Here is a 23,480-nt window from a genome sequence, read left to right on the forward strand (position 1 = left end):
AACAAACCATCAGCGTGCGCCTTTAGCCTCTTTTCATGCATATTGCGTTTCAAATGCTTCCATTTGAAGGTAAAGGTTTGGCTTTCCTAAAATTAGTAATAGATTCAGATGGCTCCAATCTGCTTATTGCATTATTAAATAAATTTTGAATAATTTGAGTCATGGTGACATCGGAGTTCATCTGGATATAAGTTTTAAATATATATATTACGTTGGACTAGTGTCTGCAAAGCCTTTTTCCCCCATGAGGGCATTGAAGATCTCTATAAACACATTCTTTTAAAACTGCATTTAGGCATATAGACATGTTGAAGAGGACATGGTGACGTATTTCAGAAGCTTCCAATCCACTCGTATTTTCCCACAGAAGAGTTTGAAGAGTTTACTGACAATAACCTGAAAAGGAGAAAATATCCAAAGAGTATCCAACCTGGTACTAGCAGGGTGTACCTAATAAAGTGGCTGATGAGTGTATTTATTTCTTTTTTTTAAGCTAATTTTTCTAAAGCTATTGATCACACTTTTCTTGCAGCCATATCTTAGTGTCTTAAACATGGCTCAGTTTCTAGATTGTAGGCAAGAACTGATAATGCATACTGAATACCAAATATATAGTCATATAATATGTGCATTTATCAGCAGACAGTACATAAAAGCAGCAGTAAACAGAGCAACAAAGTAAAGAGCCGACTTTTACAGACTGAAAGTCACAGTTTTATTTCAGGTATTTCACAGTGAAATATAAATGTGAGGTATTTCAGGATTTAAACAAATGTGTGTTCACTGAACAGCTAATCTACAACCGTAAGTAATCACACATTACAAAAAACACACAAGTCATATTTAATAGAGCAATGGTGCAAAAGCATGTAGCCAAAGAAAGTATCAAAAGAAAATGTAAAGTTTAGAGGACACTAATTGTAAGTCTACAGATGTTTGGTAGATGTGCCTTTTCATTGTAAACAGTGACTGGTGAGTCCCATTCTGAATGATAATCAAATATTTTCATTGGTGATTGATTTCTATGCATTTACAAATATGTAACAATGAGATATTTACATTTATCACTTCTATATTTCAACTTTGTAATAAAAAAAAAAACAAAACAGAAAAATGTTCCCACTGGAGATAATTGAAAGCTGAAATAAGTAAATAAATCAAATACAAAAGTTTGAACATCAAATAGCATGAATAGTAGTTAAAGATATATATTTTCTATATAAACCTATTTTTGTAACATTAGAAAATGGAGAAAATATATATGTAAACCAGCTCGTCATGCCACAAATGCCACCACAGAGAAAAGCCGTATTTCCTGTGATGCTTCGGCAATTTGATAAATAAATACTTTATAATCCTTCAACATCCACAGTTCAGGAGTTTACAAACGGGGGATGTGTTAAATTAGATGAAAAGAAGTCTGCCCGTCTTTCTGACTGTGCAGAAGATGCAGAAACTGACTGACAGCTGAAATAGCGACCTCCGGTTACAATTCAGGATTCCAGGAGCGCCACTCCAATCCGCCCAGCAACTGTCGCGCTGTTGGACAAACTGTGTGCCTTTTCACTGGCTTGGAAACTCAACTAGTTTCTCAAGTTCTGATGCTCTGGAGTACACAGATTACAACACGGGCCTCCTCCCATTTCTTTGTTTTTTAAGAGTATTCACAAAGATAAAGCACATATAATCTTAAGATGCTCAAAGTGAGGAGAGAAAATCTTTCAAGCCCCCCTTCTTGGTGCCCTGGTTGTCCTCTCGCTGGAGAATCTTGCTTAGACGTCGGACAACCCAGTTTCTAATTTTAGAAGGCTTGGAGGAAGCTGAGCCTGAGCCTGATCCTGAAGTGGTAGTAGTGGAGGTGGAGGTGGAGGTGGAGGAGGAGGAGGAGAAGGAGGAGAATCTAGAGAGAAGGAAGAGTTCAGTTAAGAGTTACAGTAACTTAAGATTTTGTTGGTTAGCAGGAAATGTTAAAAGCAAGCTATCACCAGCGACACGATCCGAATGTGGAACCAACACGTGCTGCCCGCACATCTTGTTCCCTTAATGCTGATTTAATAGAAGCTCAATCACTCAAATCCCAACATGCCTGACACATCACTGTCTCATATGTCTGCAGAACCAACTAAGTTTAATCAAGCAAGGCTGTAACTAAACTTTTGGCTCTACGCATATTAATAACAGCAAACCAAAATAAACTTACCTAGGTGTATGAGCAGGCGCCCTGTCCTTGCCAGGAGTCTTGGGGGCATTCATGCTGGATCTGCTGGTTGACTGTGGGGTTTTGTGCTTGCCAGCACTCCCTGGTGTGTTGTGGGTCTTAGTGCAGGTAGCTATAAAATCCCTGTTCACCCCCCTGTACCTGGATGTCTTATTGCAGGCATGGCAGGTGGCCATCTGGGATAAGGAGAAGGAAAGGAACATATCCATTAATAATGCATGCTCTGCGTCTACACTGCGCTCATACACAATGAGGTTTTGAGGTGAAGGCATACATGCATCCCCAGAGGAGTACTTGGAAGGAAATCCGTTGAAACTTCTTTGTATAATTTCAACAAATTATGTAAATCCTAGAGAGGAAGGTGAAGCTTTTTGTCATTCTAGTTATTATTTTTCATCAAAACTCACTATTTCCACAGTTAATTGCTTTCTCTGGGACGCACAACAGTTTGGTGTGGACTTGGGCCTGACTCGCTGTAATAAAAATGATGCACATGCCACAGGTGACGCAGGCCAACCCGCAAGCCTCACAGATGTCAGGGACACGTACTGACATCTCACAGCTGAGGAAAAGTTTACAATGAGGTAAAGGAAGCTTACTCATGACAGGAGATTCACTTAACAGCTGAGGCTCTTCCCACTGGCTGTGCCAAAGATAATTTTACCTATGAACATTGCAGATATGAAAATAGTTGGACTGCTTGAAGCAGGATGGGAAAACAATGTGTTTAGCCTATGAGACGGCAAGGTGGGGCTGTTGCTATGCAATTTCGCCTATTCAGGGTACACTGCAATGTGGAAAGATTACAATGGGTAACAGATCAAAGACTCGCAGAACTTTGTGCTCAAGAAAAACAAAACTGTACTAATCAATAAATTAGATGTACCATGCTCACATGCAGCTTCATATTCTTATTCTGTGATTTAAAGGTGTAGCTGTGCATGATTCACAGATGCTATCAGAGCTGTTGAGCTGAGCCTACTGTTTTATGTAATTCAAAATAAGATACACTGTATTCAAATAAAATATAAACTCCATGTAAGGCACAACAAGTAGCAGGAAAGTTGCAAGGTAGAACTACAGGTCAGGAGATCCTTGCAATTTAAGACAACATGCATACTAACTCTTGGCCTATGACTGCGTGTCCAAGTGAAATGGTGCATGAAACAGCAGTACATGTCATGGTGTGCACACAGGCTGTTAATAAACCAGCAATGATTAATCAAATAAGTTATGGAATCATAATGTGACTCGGACAAACAGATAAAAAACAAAACAACTGACAGCTATTGTAAGCCACAATTACTTTATATATACTCTTCAGTATTAGGCAGGACTTCTTATCAATTGCAGCCCATTATAAGACACCACAGAATGGACTGAGTGATGGTAACAATATAGAAAATCATCCCAGCATCATGACCCTGCTATAATTATAAGATATGACATTTTTTTCTGCTGTTTTAACAAACGTCAAATAACTTCAACTAACTCCAGCACAGGAAAATTAAAAATCTTGAACAGAAGAGCCATTTACACTTTTTTCCCCCCTCTAAAGTAAAACTTTATTCAAAGTAGCAAATGCAGTGTTCAAAAAAACCTCAAGTTCCCTCCAAAACCTAAGCTAAGAAGCTATCCAGAGTTGCCACAACATTCGAACTGGTTTGAACAGACCACCGCTGCAGAGGTCAGCAAGTCTGAGCCAAACTGTTGACAGTCCTGAATGCTGATGAGATGGAAAACTCACCGACACAAATGTAGCCATTTCAGATTCTGACAGGTGTCAACTGCCGAGTGTTGGAGAGTTGGGTTTCAGTGAACCAGCACTTAGTTCTGGGTTCCTCTTCGTTTTTACCGCACCGTTAGAGAAGTGTTTACTACAGGAGCCTGCAAGTCCCGCTTTATAGAGACAAAGCCAAGCAACTGACCCACCCATCTGTGCATAGGGGTGTGGCTCAATGAGGACTGACCAATGCTCTGTGGAGCACATGGACTAAATAACCCCAGACTTTCTCTAGAGGATGGATCGCAGTATTACTAGTGCATGCAAGATCTTTTGATTAAGTCTATTTGTTAACAAAAGATCCAAACTTAGAACACCTGCATTTAGTAAATACTGCTGAATAACTGATGATTTAAATGCTGTTTATTATTTACTTGTACTCTAGATGTAACGTGAAACAGATTCAAACCTCACAGAATTTTGTGTTCAAGCAAAAATAAAAAATAATATAAATAAAAAACCTGTACTGAACAGGAGCAGCTTTGCATAAACACACCTAACATGCAGCAATTAATAAAGCACAATAATAGTGTGCTATAATCATTATTTCTGTTTAAATAAATGTGCTTGGTGTGGCCCATCACGTCATCTGATTGACATGACGGGCTGGATCTGATTGAAATAAGACATTTTAGGTAGTTTCCTCTGGCCTTTAAGCCACCTTTCTTCTGACTGGCTGCCTCTTGCAAACTGAAGGTTTAAATCTGACGTCAACTGTGCTTAGATATAACTCTGTACCCCGAGATGAGGCAAAGCACATGTGTTGTGCGTGCGCTCACTAACTGAAACATTAGTCCATGTTTAGTATGAGTCCTAAACCGTTGTAGCAGTACATGTAGGACAAATAAATAAGAAAAGGCATAACTGGCTGCCTTTTAAGAAGTTATTTTGGGTCAGTATTTTAGAAATGTGGAATTTCTAATCTATGCATTGTATGTGGTTTGAATATGAAGATTTTATTATTAATGGTTTTTGAGTAGCCATGTGATGGACTGGTGACCTCTTCTGAGTGTACGCCACCTCCTGCTGTATGACAGCTCAGACAGGCTCCAGCCCTCGATGGATAGATGGATGGATATCTCCTAAACTGCAGTTATCTTATAAGGAGTCCAAAATAAATGTAGAAAGGCCCATTCAGCTGAGAGAGAACATTCAACAGTGGAAAAAAAACCTTTCCTCAAACAAAGTATTCCAAACTTGGAATAACTGGTGCTGTTCAGTAAAGTAGGCACACAAAGTCTGGAGTATCTATAAGCAAAGTAATGCACTAATATTAAAAAGGTGCAGGTGTATAAAGATGTTATACTGGAACTAGTTTTGGGTCACATAGAGACATTTCAGACAAATGGATAAAATAGTTATTAGTTTTGCAGTAAGAATCCATCCCGCTTTTCCCCTCAGGCCAAACAGATTAGATCTGATTAGTTATGAATTTCGTTTTCACAGTTAAAATATTTGCATGGCACAAACCACTGAAAACAATATTTGGTTGGAGTAACTGACTTTTTAAATAACATAGTTTTTCGCAGCAATGTAAAATAGTTCATAAACACTCCTTGCATGCAGTTGCATCATTACTGTGATGCACTTGAATAGAGGGTTGTAAGCTTTGGCAGATTCCTGGCAGTGACCTCCAATTGTGTTTGAGTTACGGGATGTGAAACCGCCAAATTCAATGTGGATAGTTCCAGTTTTAACCTCCTCCTATCCCCTTATATAAATGTTGTGATGCGTACTGTTTGCTTTATTGCACTTTCATATAATCTTTCCATCACCACTTCCTGTTTCTGCAATGATCAAACAATTTCTTCCCATACATCATTACATTTTTATCTAACCAAATCTTAACAGGGGGTATGGAGGTATATCATTAAACAGAAAACTAATTGCTGTTCTGTTATAGATGATATAGCTTCAACTGTAACACATGCTGTAAGTAATAAGAGCTGGAGACATTTAGGTGACAACGCAGATTTTAGTGTTTCAACTTTTGACGACTATGATTACTTCAAATGATTACTCCAGGGGAAGGGAGGGGTGCACATAGTTAATGGTGGGCTAGATCAAACACAGACAGACAGCTGGTTGCAGATGGATGTTTACAACTAGGAGGACCTCATGCTGTTTATCCTCTCCTGGCCTCGCTGTCATTAGCCAGGTCGAATGAAGCGCTGATATGACAGGATCTAAAAATCTTTCCCTAATAAAAAAGTGTGTGCATGTAAGTGCGCAGCGGAGATGCTAATCAGCAACTGGAAAGTGCCTAGGAAATGACGCTGTCCACTCTCAGGCGACAGTGACGGTAAAGTTGTTGCGTAGTGATAAGAAATCATGACAACCTAAAACGCAATCCTTCTAGTCACGTGTACCCGTTTAATTTACGCTAATCCTTCGACATGCGGCGTATGCACTTGCAGAGCCACACGTGAATCGGTGGCAGAGAGAGATCTGATTTCCTCATCTTGGCATTCTGGCAGCAGACAAACCAGCGCATTGGCCAACCAAGCATAAGGCTAATGCGGATAAACAACCACCTATATACACCCCAAGGGATATTAAGCACATTTTATTTATTTTTTTATTTTTTTGCAGAAAGTAAGGTTCCCGTTCAATTTCATGCCATGATTTTAATACTTGCCAGGAGTGTGTAATTGCCTCTAAACTGTGCAGTCTTACAGCGGCTCTTTCTGCATATAAAAATAATAAAGCGAGCCGCGAGCTTTCTTTCTTTTACCATATCCACATTGTGTTTTTGTTTAACATGAAATGCGAGCTAAAGCAGACAGCCGCAGTAACATATACACATCCATGATCCCCTACGCATATATCACGGCTGTTTAGCTCTGTCAGTCACGCAGGCGCATGCCTTCAGTCATGAAGAAAAGACAGCGTGCAATTGTTTGAAATCATTTTAGATTGATAGCGGCACTTATTTAAATCTCCTTTCTATCATTCCAAAGACCGAATAAAGCTCAAGTCATAGATTAATGCACAATTTCCTGAACGAAAGAACGCCAGGTTTAAGTTACGAATGGTATAATGGTTTAGACGTTAAATGAGCAAAAGGACTGTGAGATAGTTCACAAAGGTGAAAACTTTCAATTTAAATAACCTGAGATCAATGAGATCCTGCAGCTGTAATTCTTGTAGTTCAATCTCTGGCAAGCTGACTGTTGTGTGTAACCCAATACTGTGACAAATGAGAACAGAGTTTAACATTCTCTGAGCCTAAAACAAAAAATCTAATAAAATAATCTGCCAGAACTTTTATTTTCTCTTCCAGAGCATACTGTACTTCTCTCCCAGCATATGACAAACATTCCTGCACTTTGCAATTGCTCATTTTCATGATTATAAGAAGTAGTCAACATTGTTTGCAACACACACACACACACACACACACACACAGCCACATAAATCAATTCTGCAGATGGACCTTTCCTGCTAATAATAGCCTCTGCTTCATAAATACCTCCCTTCCTAGCTTTCTCTCTGCTGTCAGAGGTCAGCTTTGGTTGATTAATCTGACCTCAGCAGTGCAATACTGCCCAAGAGGAGGAAGATGAGCAGAGTAGCAGAGTGAGTCACAGAATGAGGCGTCTGTTAGGACTCCTAAAGTAGAAATATCAGTCATATAATTGTTTATCAGTGCTAAATGTCTATCGTGTGATGAGATGGTTCTGTTTTTGTGAACATCAAAGTATGATTATCCACATTCACTGTGTGTGAAAGTCATTCGAGATCGCATCAATACAACGCAATAAAGCTGAAAGCAGAAGAGCAGTTGGGGATCAATACGAGGCAAGAAGTATAAACTTTCCTCTCGCCATGGCCTTGCTCTGTGATTGGGTGCATGCAGCCACTTAGTCACACTGTCTGGAGGCAGGCAGGCTGGTAAATACACAGACACCTGATCTGAATGCAGATGTCCTACATGCTGCCATAAAAACATATCTATTTCTCTCTTTCACTCTCGCTCTCTTGTCAGTGATAAAGGTCACGCTTTATCCTGTGTCGCACAAGCCGGTCAGCCTCAAGAGCCAAGAACAGCAAATGCCGGGAAACAGCTTCAAAGACGTGAAATGATGGTTTACCTGCAGTCCTCAACAAACTTATTTCCAGTCAGCCAGATTAAATAAAGAAAAAAACATTCTAATTCTTCATAATAACTCCCATGTGAGTTTTTATCAACATCTGCTGCCTATGCTAATCTGATTTCTAATACTCCAGAGTGAAAAGTGTTTGTAGGTTCTTTTAGATATGGTGAGGGAAAAAAAACTACAGTAATGTATAAAGTCTTGAGGCATGCCTGAATTATTTATATTTTGCTTCCAAGGTGCCAGACTTTCTTGCAACTTTTAAAGTGGTCTTAAACAATAGTTCTGCAGGCTTTCGAGCGTCTTTCAAAGTTTTTCTTTAGACATTTGTTGTTTTTCTAAGAGGACTGTTTTCTTATTCATGAAGCCACTTAACACTGACCTATGAATCTTTAACACAAGCAGCTAACTCAAGGGACGACCCAATGTTGCATCTACACATAACACACAGCAGAGAACCCAAATTGTCACAAAAACACATGGCAAAAATGAAAATCTGGGCTATCTTGGTATGGTGTGCAGTGTGTGCTGACAGAAAAAATCCAGCAAACATGTCACAGGACTTGAGAGATTCATCTGGACATTCACTTAAATCTATCTATTACCTCAACCCGGATTGGAAATGGTCTCAGTGGAAGAGTGGCTGTCAAGAAGCCATTCTGGAGAAAGGGGAACAAAGAGAGAAGGCTGAGGTATGACAAATTACACAAGAACTGGACTGAAAATCAGTGGCAACAGATCTGATGGAGTGATGAATCCAAACTTGAATTTTTTGAATTGTAGTCAGTAAATGAATGGGATTATTTTGCAGGGATTATGTTACTTTGGGAAATATACAAATGTTTATATTTCTTGTTTTTGCTTCTTTTCATTTCACTTTTGTCTTCTTTTTTCCTTTTATTTCACAGCCTTAAAGGTACGGGCTAATTACCTCGAATGTACAGATCATCTGTAATCCTTTTCTTTTAGTTTATATGTATAAAAGAAAAGCTCTTGTAGGAAGGTGGTTATGAGCAGTGATGGGAATAACGGCGTTACAAGTAACGGCGTTACAAGTAACGGCGTTACTAACGACGTTACTTTTTTCAGTAACAAGTAATCTAACTAATTACTATACCTATCTTTACAAGGCCGTTACCGTTACTAACAAGAAAATGCGGTGCGGTCGCGTTACTATTTTTCAACAAACAGACGGTTGAAGCTGGCAAAGTAAATAGTTTTTAAAGGTGAAATGTAGAGGGAAAATCAAAAGTAGTCAAAAATGGCCAATTATACCCTCATTTTTCAAGTAAAGCAATAGTTACTTTTCAAGTAATTAATCACTTGTATCTTGTAACTCAGGTTTTTTTTGAAGAAGTAACTAGTAACTATAATTAATGACTTTTTCAAAGTAACTTGCCCAACACTGGTTATGAGAGACGTACAACAGTGAGTGTCTACAGCCATCTATAACACACGGTGGAGGCTCTGTCATGGCTTGGGGCTGCGTTTGAGCCAGTGGTGTTGGAGATATTGTCAAAACTAGAATTATGAAAACAGAAAAGTACCGTCAGAGTTTGCTAGACCATGAAATACCATCTGGAAAGCATCTAACTGGCAACGACTTCCATTTTCCAACAATACATGATCCCTTTAAATCCAGGTATCCCAAACATACTGCTAATGCAATAAAAGCATAGCCGGATATAAAAACGCATAATAGAACACCATCAATCACGGACAGGCCTACCAACAGCCCGGAACACAATATTATTAAAGCAGCATGAGAGACAGAGAACAGAACAAAAGGCAACCAACATTCAAAAAGAGCTCTGAATAAATAATAATAATAATAATAAAAAAAGTGACAGAAATACTTGTCAAAGTCCCTCAGACATTATCTGTTGAAGTTTATGCAAACTAGGCACTACACGCTTTTAATATATTTATAAAATCATGCAGTTCTGAGTAGTTTGAGAATACAATAGCAACATTTGATCACCTAGAGCTGTCTGCATTTGTAAGTTTAAAACAAACAAACATAACCACAGAGTACAGTCTGCATTTAAATTTACAAAAATCTTTACCTTGGAGATATATCTCAACCCATCAGGCTGTTCAAAACACAGGTGAAGTTTTGAGGTTGAGGAATAAAGAAAAGAGCCCAGAGACAGATCTGGATTTAGAACTCTGCCCTGATTATTATAGAGATGACGAATGGCCCGTACTTGGCTTTACAGAAGACATGCAGCGAATGCCATTAATGCACACACGTGCTGACAGATTCAATTTCAGAAACCGTATAATTCAAATGCTGGTGAGTGAGGATGTGAAAGCCGAACAGAGGGAACGCCAAGTTCCAAAGCAGACTTTTTAATAGTTGCATCAAAACAAAAATGAAGTGAGGCTAAGATGGTAATTGAGAGATGACATGCTGCAGTGGTACCACTTTAAGTTCTCTATATGGGGTTTATCCCGCATGTGTACTCAACTACAGACATGATGACAGTGGAGAGAAGAAAGTGTGGATGCTTAAAATAATTGAACTGTATGTTACATTATGCATATTTTGGTTTTCGTTTGCTCTTCAAGGATGTCAGTTCAGCTGGCATCAGTTTCCCGTGACTCCTGCCATTGCTACGTACAGTATGTAGATGTTAACATATTTCAAATGCTTTACTTAAATACCCATACACGTGGCACAAGAGTGAGTGTTTCCACCTCCCACTGTGACTCCTCTGTTTGTATCTAAAAAATGCTTTCATCTCTAATCATCTGTCTTTCCCAATATTTTTCCCCCTCTTGTAATCCTGCTCCCCCTCACCGGAGCCTTTTCTGCTCCCTGACAGCAAACAGGCAAAACACCAGCTAGACATCGCTGCCTCCTGTTTCCTGTCATTGCCTCAAGCGGCACATTTTCCACTAAAGATAAATGAAAGCGAAATGTGGTGAAGACATGGCCAAGAAAAGAAGGAGAAATGGAGAAAGCATAATGTGAGAGGTCAGATTGTGGTCGGGTAGATGAGCTGAGATAGAACTTAAGAGAGAAGTAACAAGAGAGACTGGAGTGTGTAAAGGTACGAGGATGAGAGCTGGTCAGTGAGGTCAAGAAGAAGCAGTGACTTAAAAAAAACCCCACAGATTTGAGTCGCATCAGAAAGATGGCTCCGTGTGCAATGTGCCAAAAACAGAACGACCTATGGTCTGTCACTTTGCTCCTTCATATCTGGTTTATCTTGTATTCTGAAAACGCACTGAATGAGAATGACAGAGGAAACGCACATTCACTAAATGTACCTATCTATACACCTGTCTTAATAAAAGGACCAACATAAATATTTAATCCTAATGCAGACATGCACTAATCACCCGAAAAAACATAAAAGCACAGAATACATTTTCCTTGTGACAAGCAACTCTGATAGTAAGTCTAAAACTAAACTCAAGGAGGAAGAAGAGAAGAATGCAGGAGGAGAATAGGCTATTCTTCGCTCCATTTAGGGTCTCTGCTTCTTTTGTGGAGCTGCATCCAACCTATTCCCAGATCCACTGCTGGATAACCCGCTCAGCACGCATAAACAAAGTGATTTATCGCAGCACTAAGACACAACTTCACAGGGCTGAGGAAAGCCTGTCATGCACTGGCATCCCACCACAAGGGCAGTACATACACACACACACACCCCCCAAACGGCAATAGCAATACAGTGTGAAATCAAGGGGATTTACGCCCTGGAGTATAAACGCTGCAAATCGCTTGTGTATATGACTATAAATTTGTATTTACTGGTCCAGTGGTCCCTTCTGATGTTTGCATGCTTACATTTTAGCTAGAAAATGTGCTCTTTTAAATTTACTGCAAAAATACACTGTTTTAAGTCATGTGCATTGAAAATGGCACCTATTACAGCAGGGTGCAGCATGCATATAGGGTGCAGCATGCACATAGGGTGGAGCATGTACATAGGGTGCAGCATGCATATAGGGTGCAGCATGCACATAGGGTGCAGCATGCACATAGGGTGCAGCATGCATATAGGGTGCATGTTCAGGATTATTCACACTGCTTCAATGTTAAAGAGTTTAACTGATAATTCGTGCAAAGACTTTCTAAATGCAGGGAAGTGAGAGAAATGCAAATATGAGACTATAAAAGATCGATAAAAATATTGACATTATTGACAACAAATCTCATCCACAAAAAGGCCCTGTAATTGTTCTGACACTTCTGAAAACAAATGAGCGCACAAGAGAAATGAGTCTTTGCATCTACAAATAGTTATACGCTGTTTAAAATAAACACCTGTCTCCTGCTCAAGATAAAAAAAACACACAAAGGTAAATTTACACAACAGAGTTACGTGGCTGACCGTAAGAGGAGACTAATATACTGTGTACACAGCCATAACACTTGACTCTGGCCCACTGAAATGAAGCAATTAAAAAATGAAACAACAACAACAACAGGTGCCAAATTCAATGGTCACTGTGACACATTTCATTTCTCATTCTGTGGATTATTTTTCATGCATTTGAAAAATAATAAAATAATGATTCCCCTTTTATGCTCTAACTATGAAACCAAGTGGATGCCAATCTTTTTATCCAAGCTCGTGCTGAGCCCTTCTTCCTGTCAGAGCTGCTTTGCTCTTTTCATCAGCGTCGTGTCAAGGAGGAAACGCAAAGGAAGCTTTTCACATTCCACCTCTTATCGTCACTACTCTATCAATGTGCATTTTAAGCATATCAGCTTGCTATCGCCCTTTTACTGAGCACAAGTCTATCATGACCCGCATGTGTGGCTTGACTTGCTGTCTCTTGAACATTGGGCAGGCTAGTGAAAACAGAGGTTAAAAATACCTTGGAGGACATTCTTGGCGCCGTATTGGTTTACGAGGAAGTCATGTGATGGACAAACATCCACACTGTTCATTGTGATGATTGTTGACAAATGAGTCGGCGGAAACGTGAATAATCATGACTCAATGTCTTTAAGAGTGGCCTTCAGTATAAAACACACAGCATAGTTCTGTTTAGCTACGAGTTTAATAACAGGGGAGCCACACACGCTTGCAGGCACGATGTCTGGGACTGATTGGACCACATGTGTGACAGCAGATCCATGATCCCACAACCCATGCGCTGGCTTTGGAGGCCATTAAAATACAGTGAACTAATTGTCATGTTCAAGAAACCAGTTTGAGCATGACTTGAGTTTGATTTGAGCTTTTTAACAAGGCGTGGTAGTTCTTTTCAAGCTCCTAAGACCTACACAGACACTACCACAGAAACCTACACAGACATTGTGTCCAGCCCTTTTTTTTGTTGTTATTTTATCTAACAAGTATGGCAAGTGTAGCTTTGTTCACCTTACTATCATGTTGTGTATCCTTCCTTGATCCAGGATCTGATAAATCTCTTTATCAGACCCCTAATCTCACCTTCACAACAGCCCTTAAAAGTAGAAGTGCTGCATTAGAAATTATAATACAAGGTCCCAGCTCTTTTTGCAGTCCATGATTTGACTCCTTTCACCTCATCTACCTGCCTTTCTCCCTCTTGCCCCTTTTAATATTTCGAACTTCATTCTGCATTTATTCCTCTCACTATCTTTCTTTTTTTAAATCCTGCTACCGCTCTCATTCTCTATCTACCTCTTAGCCCTCAGAGTCAACAGATACAAAGTGGAGAGTGGGTTCAAAGTGCTTTGTGTCGTGAATACCTGCATACTAAATGAACCAGACCAGATTTTAATGATGCAGCAGCATTTCCACTAAAGCTGCTCTTCATTAGGCTGATGTCAGATCGCTAGAGGGGCTCTTCAGTGCTATCACCGGTGCTGGGGAAAATGACCCTATAGCTGCATGCTCCATCACTAGCTTCCTCATCTAAATGGGCTTATCAGTAGAGTAGGTGTGTGGTGGCCAAAATCTGTTTTTACATTTTATTCTTGCTTGGTGCCATCCATTAAGACGACAGACAAAGGGGACCACTATAACAATTTGGGAGAGGACTGTGGGATGAACAGAGTGAATGTTGACAAAGCACTCTCTAGCAACATTAGCTCTTACAGTTAAGCCTAATGGGACCACTGTAAGGCTGGAGCAGTAAGTGGGGCACCATAATGATACCAGACACTTTCTGTGGAATGAATACTAATGACTTCATCGATTTAAATGACAAAAATGGCTCAAAAAATAGATTATGAGACAATGCAGGACTAGTTAAGTTATAATAAACTGATCATTCTTTTTCTTTTGCATCCAGGCTTCTGCATTTCTTGTGGAGTTTTCCTGTACTTCATATGTCTGTGAGGTTCCTCTTCAGATACTCTGGCTTTCTCCCGCAATCTTAAAACATGCATGTTAGGAAAACCGGTGATGCTAAATTGGCTGTAGGTGTGAATGAGAGGATGAACGGTTGTCTGTCCCTCTGTGTTAGCCCTGTGACAGACTGATGACTTGTCCAGGGTGTACCCTGCCTCTCGCTCTACAAAAGCGAGAGGCAGGGCAGTGTAGATCTCCCCTGGCTCATTTATGCTCTGAGGTCAATAATAGCTACAGAATAAGCAGTCAAGTCCACACTAAAGTCCAAGTGATATTTAAGAGAATACAATCATTAGAATATGGTGGGTTATCAGAAGCAGCCGTATTACCAACAATTAAAAAAAGACACATTTCACAAATAAATCACATATTAGCATATATCCCACATATCACAAAATAACTACTGACCTTTAGTTTAACATCACTACAGCTGAGGAAACTGTTCAGCCTTAAAGCTGGGATTACTTGGTTAAACCGAGTGAAGACTCAACATGGAGAAGCATGCACCATATAACCAGAATAAACTCCCAGACATAACCAGAGGTGTGCTCTGCTCTTTTAAATCCATGTTTGCTATGCGTTGCTTCCTTTTTTGGAGAGATTTCTTTATATCTCGCACTGCACTGGACTCGTCTGTGATGTTTACTCTTGTGTTTAATCTTCCTTACACTTTGGCTTGGTGCTATCTTATTTTTTATTCTTTGTAAATACATGTGTGCCTTTCTTTTATGCTCCTTTGGCCCTGAATGTTTTATGTAAAGCACCTTGTGTTGCCTTGGTTTTGAATTGTCACTTCCATTGTACTCCTGAACAATATGCTGCAGTGCAGTAAAACACATAGTCAGGTGCTTAGATTTGTAGTTTGTTTGCCTTCTCACCAGTACCGACGAGGACTTCTGGAAGCGGCGGAGCAGATTTTTCTGCACCAGGCTGAGCCGTTTGCCTCTGGCCTTCCTAAGCAGGACACTTTGCACCCGTGCTGATGGACGCTGCTTGGGCCTCAGCCGCACATGGTGATTGTCAGGGTGGAGCCACTGGCAACAGTAAGGACACACCACAGTGTTGTGCAGCATACTGGAGAATTTTTGTTTCGGAGGTTCTGAAAGCAAATGAAAGACACAGACGATCTAAAATGTATCTTTTGAACAAAATAACAATCAACCAAAAATTGCTGAAATGTACAGTACTGCACAAAAGTCTTTTGATCATTTGATTGTTGGGTTTTTCTCTGTATGTATTATTGTAGGGTCCACACTACAATATAAAGTGCCTTGAGGCGACTGTTGTTGTGATTTGGCGCTATATAAATAAAATTGAATTGAATTGAATAAATTGAATTGAAAGTCTTGAGCCACCCTCCTTTTTGCCTTACATTAGCTTCCAAGTAACTAGATTTTCTTGGAATTTTGAAAGTGCTCTTGAGCAATAGTTCTCCAGGCTTTCTTAAGGCCTTTTAAAGTTTTTCTTTGGCCAATAATTTGTTGTTTTTTTGTTTTTTTATTCCTGAAGACTACTTAAAAATTGAAAGAAATAATATATAATAAAAAATAAAGGAGATCACACCAGATATTGACTTTCAGACTCGTTAGAATTGTACAAACATTTTCATGTTTTTCCAAATATAAAGAAGCGAGAGGTAGCTCAAGGTTTTTCCACAATACTATATGGAAGGGTGAAACTGGCCCCTTACAATTTAAACAACGAGGAAATGAGATTTATAACAGAAAGGTGATAGTTTGATCTTGGAATTATCATTTAATAGTCCATATTTCTATTTCCACAGAAAAATGTGATCATTTTAATAGAACAAGGAGACTTTAGAAAATTCATTTAGCAATTTTTTTCTAACTCCAAACAAACACCACGTTACTTAGTTTGGGACGAGTCCTTGTGCTATTTAAGGAGAAAAGTCTGAGGAGCCTTACTAAATGGCACCACTCCCGTTTTATGTGGTTTCGGCTGGCATGGGTCTGAGAGTTTGTGTGTCTGTGAGTGTCTACATGTGGGTGTTTAATTCCACTGGGCAGTCTGTTTGAGACAGCTGGCTGCCTCTGAGTATTTGGCGGAGGATTTAGTGAGTTTTATCAACCTTGACAAGCCAGTGACAAGGTCCTACTTACTACTGCATTCTGTGCGTGCTCATTACACTCTGGGGCAGAACTGATGAAAACATGCAAAAGTGAAACAGGAAGAAGAAGTTTAAATAAAACGGGAGTTCGTTCAAGGACTCACGTCTCCGTGAACTTACCGTTAGCCTTCAAAGACCCCTGCCTGGGAATGAGAAAGACGAGATGAGTTTGAGACTTCAATTATAACCGAGTTATGTCAAAACACAACAACAAGATCATGAGGCATTTTAATAATGTACATCTTGTATATGTGCATTTTTAAAATACTTTAATTGTAAATTAACGTGCATATCATGTATCCTGAAATGCTCCTCTCAATTTACATCACAACAGCTCCTGTAACGCTGGACCAGTGAATTAAACAAGGTAAGAGACAGTGTGATGGAAAATATTGAAATAAATATGTTTATTGCTTGCGTATTTGCATAAAATAGATTTTTGCAAACACACAAATTACAAGATGGAAAGAATTTTTGGGGGCGGGAAAAAAAAAAGACTATCTATTCCCATTATGTGGAGTGGAAAACATGCAACCGGAAAAACTGGTCTCTCCCAAACAATACGGGGCAGCTTTCCAAACCAATTCAGTGGCTTCACCGCCCATTCGGCTGCCCCCGCTTTGGGAACACTCGCAATGAGATATTTTAACTAAGCCACACTAAAATTAGCTCAGGGCTTAAATCGATAAAGGGACATTTATTGTCCGGCTGCACGTGTGTCAGGGACAGACAGAAATAGGGCTGTCTGTTTATGGAAAGGGAGGAGGGCACGCGGGGTCGGCTTTAATCTGGAGTTAACCTACGGGCCTTTGCTGCGGCGTCTGGTGGCAGAGGTTTGTTTATACGCTCCGCCGGCATTCTCAACCGCGCCATATGTGAAACGGTGCATCGTACTGATGGATGATTTCAGATACAGCTGAGCACGCTGTGGGCTTTGCAACATATCTGTCATCAGTCACTGCAGTCTGAATCACTGTCTCTAGATACTACCCCCAATTTAATAATCAGTGACTGGATTAAGCTGTCAGATTATATAGACGACCTGTCAGCAGATAATACAGGAAATGAAGAGAAACTGTATGAGGCCGATTGTCACTCTGTTGTGAAGTGATAATGACTCATGGACCTTGAACAATCCCAGAAATGCAGTTAGTTGTTCGGAAAGCCATTTAATCATTCTCCGCTGACATTTAAAAAGAAAAAAAATCCTTTTCAGGAAGTTAGTTGATTTACATTTCCCATGGTAGTTCCCATCACCACTATACAGTATACAGTTTGATAACAAAAGCAAGAGCTTTTTGTTGGCATGAGATGAAAGCAAATCCTCCAACAACCAGCCTGCTAAAAACAACCGAATGACTCAAGTTCGGAGAAGAGGAATTTTTTTAGGGAATCTTTTTCTCCCTCACCACAGCTTCCTGGATGAGCCAGCTCTCCGAAAGGCTGCACCGCAAAGACTGCTTCCAGTGTGCAAATCTTATTAACATACTTGTCATGCATCTCCTTTTAAGTGCATGCTCGGTTGTGGCGATAAACGCTGAAGATACGCGTCCTACGGATGAACTGCTGACAGCTGGGAGATCAACGAAGCGCTAGAGGATGCAGTAGGGCAGTGAGGGGAAATTATGTGTCGGCTACAAGGTAATAATGTGATTATAGACAGAAGTTCTGTCTGAGGCATGAAATGAAAAGCATTATGAATATTTTATTGCTACCATCAGGGAAAACAACAGGGCTGCTGGCATATCTTGAAAAACCTTCACTGGAGATTGTAACTCATTCAGATATTTAGACACAAAGGCCTAGCACAGGTAGCAGCTTCACAATCAGTCCTTGAAATACTCTAGAAAGTGTGCCCCTCTACAGCACCGATTCACATGGTTTCATTCATCACCTGGACCTTACAGCGAAAGAGGCCAGCAGGTCCTTCTCAGTCTGAGGATCATTTGCTCCTGCTGAGAGAAGATGTAACAGGAGTGATACAGTACGAGAGGAAATGAGGGCAAGTGTTGGATAAAGGGAACGGAAGAGGGAAAAAGGCCTTTAAAAGGTGGTGACAAACAGCAGGAAAAAACTGCAGTGACAAATTTAACAAGACAGTGATGCCGTGCTTAGTGATGCTGCCCTACAGGAGGAAGAATGGGTTCAAATCTCCTGGATGGTTGAATTTGAACTTCATGCCGCAATCCAAAGACATGCATGTTAGGATAACTGGGGATTCAAGAATCGGTTCTGGATGTGAGCTTCATAAAGTGTTTTGAATAAATGTAGCTTTTTGACTTAAGCACTCGAGTGGTCAGTGAGGACAGTCAGCAATAGCTCAGCCTGCATTGACTCAACTCTGTTTTTATGGTTTCCCATTAGGTGGTAATACCTAGGACCAAATATTTTTTGTAGCCACTTGCCCAGAATTCCATGGGCGTTCATCAGCATGCCACCGATTGGCTAGTCAGTGGAGTTACTCAAGGACTCATGAGAGTGACTCCTTCACAAAAATCAAAACTGGTACTGTTGAAACGCAGCAACGAGGGAAATGGCTACACAAAAAAACAACACAATGGTAACAGAGTCTGGAAAAAAAGCAATACATATAGCCTGTGTCGTATACAAATGATGTCAGAGGACTTTCGACCCCCTTGCTGTAATGGCTCTACGCATATTGGAGTCAAGTCAAGTTGAGTAGGTACTAATGAAAAAGAAGCTTAAGAGAATGCAATCCAAGCATATCTGGATTAACCTTTAACTCTTTGCCCTTTGGATAATTCTTTTTTTTAATGAGAGGTTTGTCATATTTCAGGCCTGCTTCTAGAACGAAATGACTGGGTGGGCATCAAAGATTGGTGAGGATGATCTCTGTCTACACAGCTTACTGGGGCTGGGGCTCTGAAGAGGCTGAAGAGGTCCACACTGAAGATGTTTTCTCCCGCTAAAAACACAGTGTCCAGATGAACAGAATCGACTTTTTGGGCTTTCCTTACCTTGATGATAGAGCATACATCAAGAAATGGCAGATATGAGTTGAAATAAAAATAACAAAAATGCTTTGTTGGCAGGTCAACTGGTGAACAAAAAACAAAAAAGGCAACAAAATCATTGCTTCAAGCTAGCAAACAAGAGGGTTAGATTTCACTGTTTACTTTGCAAATGTGGCATATAAGCTGATCCCAGGGTGAGCTGACAACACGTGGCTGATATCCTTCTACAAATCTACTTGTAAATCTGATATAGGGCTTTCTATCAAAAGCTACCTCAGCCTACACTCAGTTGCCTTATGCACTCCACATATTCACATGGAGAGGCAGGGAGGTCCCAAAACAGAGCCATGCCACCAAATATAAACTACTGCAGATGGAAATATCAACCTTCTTTTGACTACATTGGTCCTGAATTAGGTTTGTTAGGCCGACTAAGTAGGTGATTTCTTTTGGGAATGTGGTATGTCACAGCCAAAATGAAGAAAACAATCAGAAGTTATTAAGGAACAATCATGCCTTGAAGCCCTCTTGCTTTCGCTATATATTTCTCCCACACTAATTACTCAAGAGTTCCAATAATATTAACCAACACACGGCAATTGTAGCTGTACTTCTAGACTGAAAACCATGTGAGGCCTGTGTGAGGACAATAAAAGACAAAACGAGAAACCAAAACAAGTTTCCAAATTGTTTGTCCAGCAGACGACATGCATATTTATTTTGGTAATCAGAACAGTCAGTCAGGGTCTAGTTACCAGACACGCAACTATGATTACGAACTTACTGGAAAAAGCTTCACTGATTCAACAACGTGAGCCACAATAAGCACACCAAGTACTTGTACATCGGATTCAACAATAGGTGTAATGCCCCATGCAAACATACATACTAACTCATTCAGTCATCGGCCTGGCAGAAGGTGAAGACTGTGGCAGGAGGCAGTAACACCATCTCCTGTTGGAGTATGAGCGTATGAGTAATTACGCACCCACAGAACAAACACTCCAGTGACGCATTGGCCTGCAGAAAGTGGAGACAGTGGAAACCCCCAAAGGAACACATGGACATGGTCGTAATTCCTCAGGATTCAGAACATCAATGCACTCTGATCACGTACACCAATGTATGCCGACTCAAATATTTTCAGTTCCTCTCCTGTCGCGGGTGCACAGTTTGATCAATTGTGCATTCAAAGCATGCGTCTGAGGCTTTCATTCATAGCATGAGTTCCTTCCTGTATGCTGCCTCTCATATTATCACTCGGATCACTTAATTAGCTCATGGCGCTAAGTGTACATTTTGGCAGTGGCTGTTCATTGTGTCTTCTCTGCCAGGCACTTTGGCATAAAACCAGTGTGGTCTCTGAGTTACAAAGCCAAACATTTAGATTTGTGTCCTGCCTGCTGGACAGCTGGTCAGAGTTAAACGTGTTCAAAATATTCTCAACCACAGCTAATCATAGCCGGGGAATCTGGGGAACAGATCAATGTTATTAAAGCAGCAGTGGGTTCACACACATCCGGAAAACGACCCGGACTGGGGTTTTCACCATTAAAACCTCTGTTTTTCTTTCCATTCATGGTTCTGCCCACAAATTTCCTGGCTCAGGTAAGAGAGAAGACAAGCCAAAGGACACAGGGACATGGCTGAAACCCAACTAATGCACGAATCACAGGAGTCCACACATATATGCACAGTCTAAGGATTGTGGAAAGAGCCTACACAGACATATGTACATTTTAAAATATTTTAGATGCATTAATGTTCAATTTAAACCCTAATAAAGAAGAAAAGTCAGCAAGTGGGCATAGCCTGAGCGCATGCATGAGTGTGTGGCTTAAGAGGATTTCTCTTGAAATTACTTCCAGCTTTCACCGCAACATGGCAATCACCAATGTCTGGAACGGCTATCAGACACCAAAATTTTGAAGTTCAAGAAGTGAACTGTAAATGATGAAGAAAATCATAAAGTGGCTAAAATAATGTGTTTAATTCTGATTAAAAATTCAAAGACTCAATTACAGGAATCTAAAAAGAATAAGACACCTTGGGAATGCTGGATCAGGGCTCTGTTTGGGTTTGTTTAACCATACAAGGATGAGGCTGAGGCTTACATACTGCCTGGCTCTCTTACCCGATGATTAGAGGGACTGTCTGCACCACCGCCACCACTTTGTTTACTTCCTTGTGCTTTGATTTCAGAGCTTGTTAGGAAGATGTCTCATTCTCACCAATTGAAACCATTTTACCAAACTGTAATTCATTTAAATTGAAACTATCACTGAGGCATTGCAGACTTGCCCACAAACACGAGCAGCCACGGCTGGGACTCTCACATGGGCTCATGTCCAGCTACAGTAAGTCACTGTTGTAGAAGAACTACAGCAGGCTAAACTTCAGTGCAAAAGTACAACAATTCATGCTCCACAACTTCAACACTATTGACACCTGAGGCACCACTAAAGACCAACGTAAGCAGCAGCCACATCTTATTTTTAGACTTCACTGTATTATGTGTTTCTGCAGTTTCACTGTACCCCACAGTGATCCGATTATCCCTGAGGTGACTGTAACACAAAAAGTTATAAAAAAAAGCAATGAAAGCACGAGCACATAACCCATTCTTATTTAAATTAACATGTGAAAAAAGAATGAGAATTAAACAGTGGCTTAATATGTTAGACGTCAGAGCTCAACCAATCCCAAAATGATTGACAGGACATCAGTTACAAAGCTATAGTTCCTTATAACTGCGAAACTATAGCCTCAGTAATAAGGAACTATAGTGGGGGGCTACAATCATAATTTATTTTCAATTTCCCCAATACACACACACACACACACACACACACACACACACACACACATATATATATATATATAAACAATAACGATATTTTGAAATTATAGCTCTAATTCTAAAGCCCTGACATCATCGTCGAGCTAGAAACTTTCCCGGTCACTCTGGGCGAACACCTCCACCTAGCGTCCACTTGCTAGCATCACAACAATAAAGGACTGCAAGTAAAATATACTTTTAAGTGATATTCGTGTTTGGTTATAGTGAAGTATCTTACATGTAGAAGCGAGATAACTCCGGGCAGCTATCCTTATACAGCCGAGAAGCGTCCAGCAGAAAGCTGTTTGATTTTATCTCAGGAGAAATCTCCATTTTTCTGATGATGCACGTGAGAAAACGGAAACTCTCCTGCGAATGCAAATAAAAACTTCCTCCGTGAATGATTAGCCGGCTTAACAAGTACAAAGTGGAGACTAGACGGGCGTCCTTTACACTACTGGAGAAGCTGCCGCGGAATGACTGTAGAAAATGTATGAATTCTCATCAAGTCTGCCTTGAGCTAACTAGCGTTCCAGTTAGCCACCTCCGGTCGCGAGATTCTGACGTTACTTGCATTGGATTATGGGAAACGGAGTAGTTAGGGAACACATGGCGGAGCGTATTGATTTCAACACCATTCTCTCATTTGATAATGCAAAAAAAGAAGACAAAAACTAAAAGACGACAATAAAAAAAATAATCGCATATCACTTGACACTGGGAATTAATTGAATTTTAAAATTCGAAGTTTTAAAGATAAAGGCTATTTAGTCTGAGGCTATTTAGTCAATGACTGCACTAACGACCCTGTTTGCAGTCAACACTTACTGAGTTAAATGTCATTAACTAAGGTAAAAAACAAAACAAAACAAAAACCCAAAACGTAATTGCGCAAGTGCCGTCATCCCGGTGCTGAACAGATACCCTTTGATGTCATCATTCCTTGAAGCTTATTGGATATCATGACTTACCAATGTTAAATGGCCATGAGATATGTTAATATCCCCTTTTTCTGTGTTCAGAGCTTACCAAAGCAATAGCAAACCTTGCAAAACCATGAAAGAAACCACACATATATGCGACATGGATTCGGGTTCTTAACTCTGATAAAACTCCGGGTGGATCCAGTGAAATT

At 40.2% G+C, this 23,480-nt stretch overlaps 1 protein-coding gene across 1 annotated transcript; it reads right to left on the reverse strand.

Annotated features, from left to right (window-relative positions):
- Window positions 1-691: 691 nt before the first annotated feature.
- On the reverse strand, window positions 692-22,896 carry rmp24 (ribonuclease MRP subunit p24). Its single transcript, XM_006787725.2, has 5 exons — window positions 22,584-22,896; window positions 16,652-16,674; window positions 15,282-15,502; window positions 2,201-2,394; window positions 692-1,900 (listed from the first exon to the last, which is right to left on the reverse strand). The coding sequence occupies exons 1-5, from the start codon at window positions 22,676-22,678 to the stop codon at window positions 1,699-1,701; spliced, it is 735 nt and encodes a 244-aa protein (XP_006787788.2). The 5' UTR covers window positions 22,679-22,896; the 3' UTR covers window positions 692-1,698.
- Between the last annotated feature and the right edge of the window lie 584 nt (window positions 22,897-23,480).

This window comes from Neolamprologus brichardi, chromosome 22 (assembly GCF_056152115.1).
Source record: "Neolamprologus brichardi isolate AB-2024 chromosome 22, ASM5615211v1, whole genome shotgun sequence".
In the NCBI taxonomy this organism is placed as follows: domain Eukaryota; kingdom Metazoa; phylum Chordata; class Actinopteri; order Cichliformes; family Cichlidae; genus Neolamprologus; species Neolamprologus brichardi.

Excerpts from the sequence above, each read along its gene's own strand:
- rmp24 (XM_006787725.2), bottom strand. The coding sequence starts at position 22,678 with ATGGAGATTTCTCCTGAGATAAAATCAAACAGCTTTCTGCTGGACGCT. Across the intron at positions 15,503-16,651 it reads GGGGTCTTTGAAGGCTAACG|AACCTCCGAAACAAAAATTC; the intron begins GTAAGTTCACGG and ends ATTTGCTTTCAG. Across the intron at positions 1,901-2,200 it reads GCGCCTGCTCATACACCTAG|ATTCTCCTCCTTCTCCTCCT; the intron begins GTAAGTTTATTT and ends CCTTCTCTCTAG.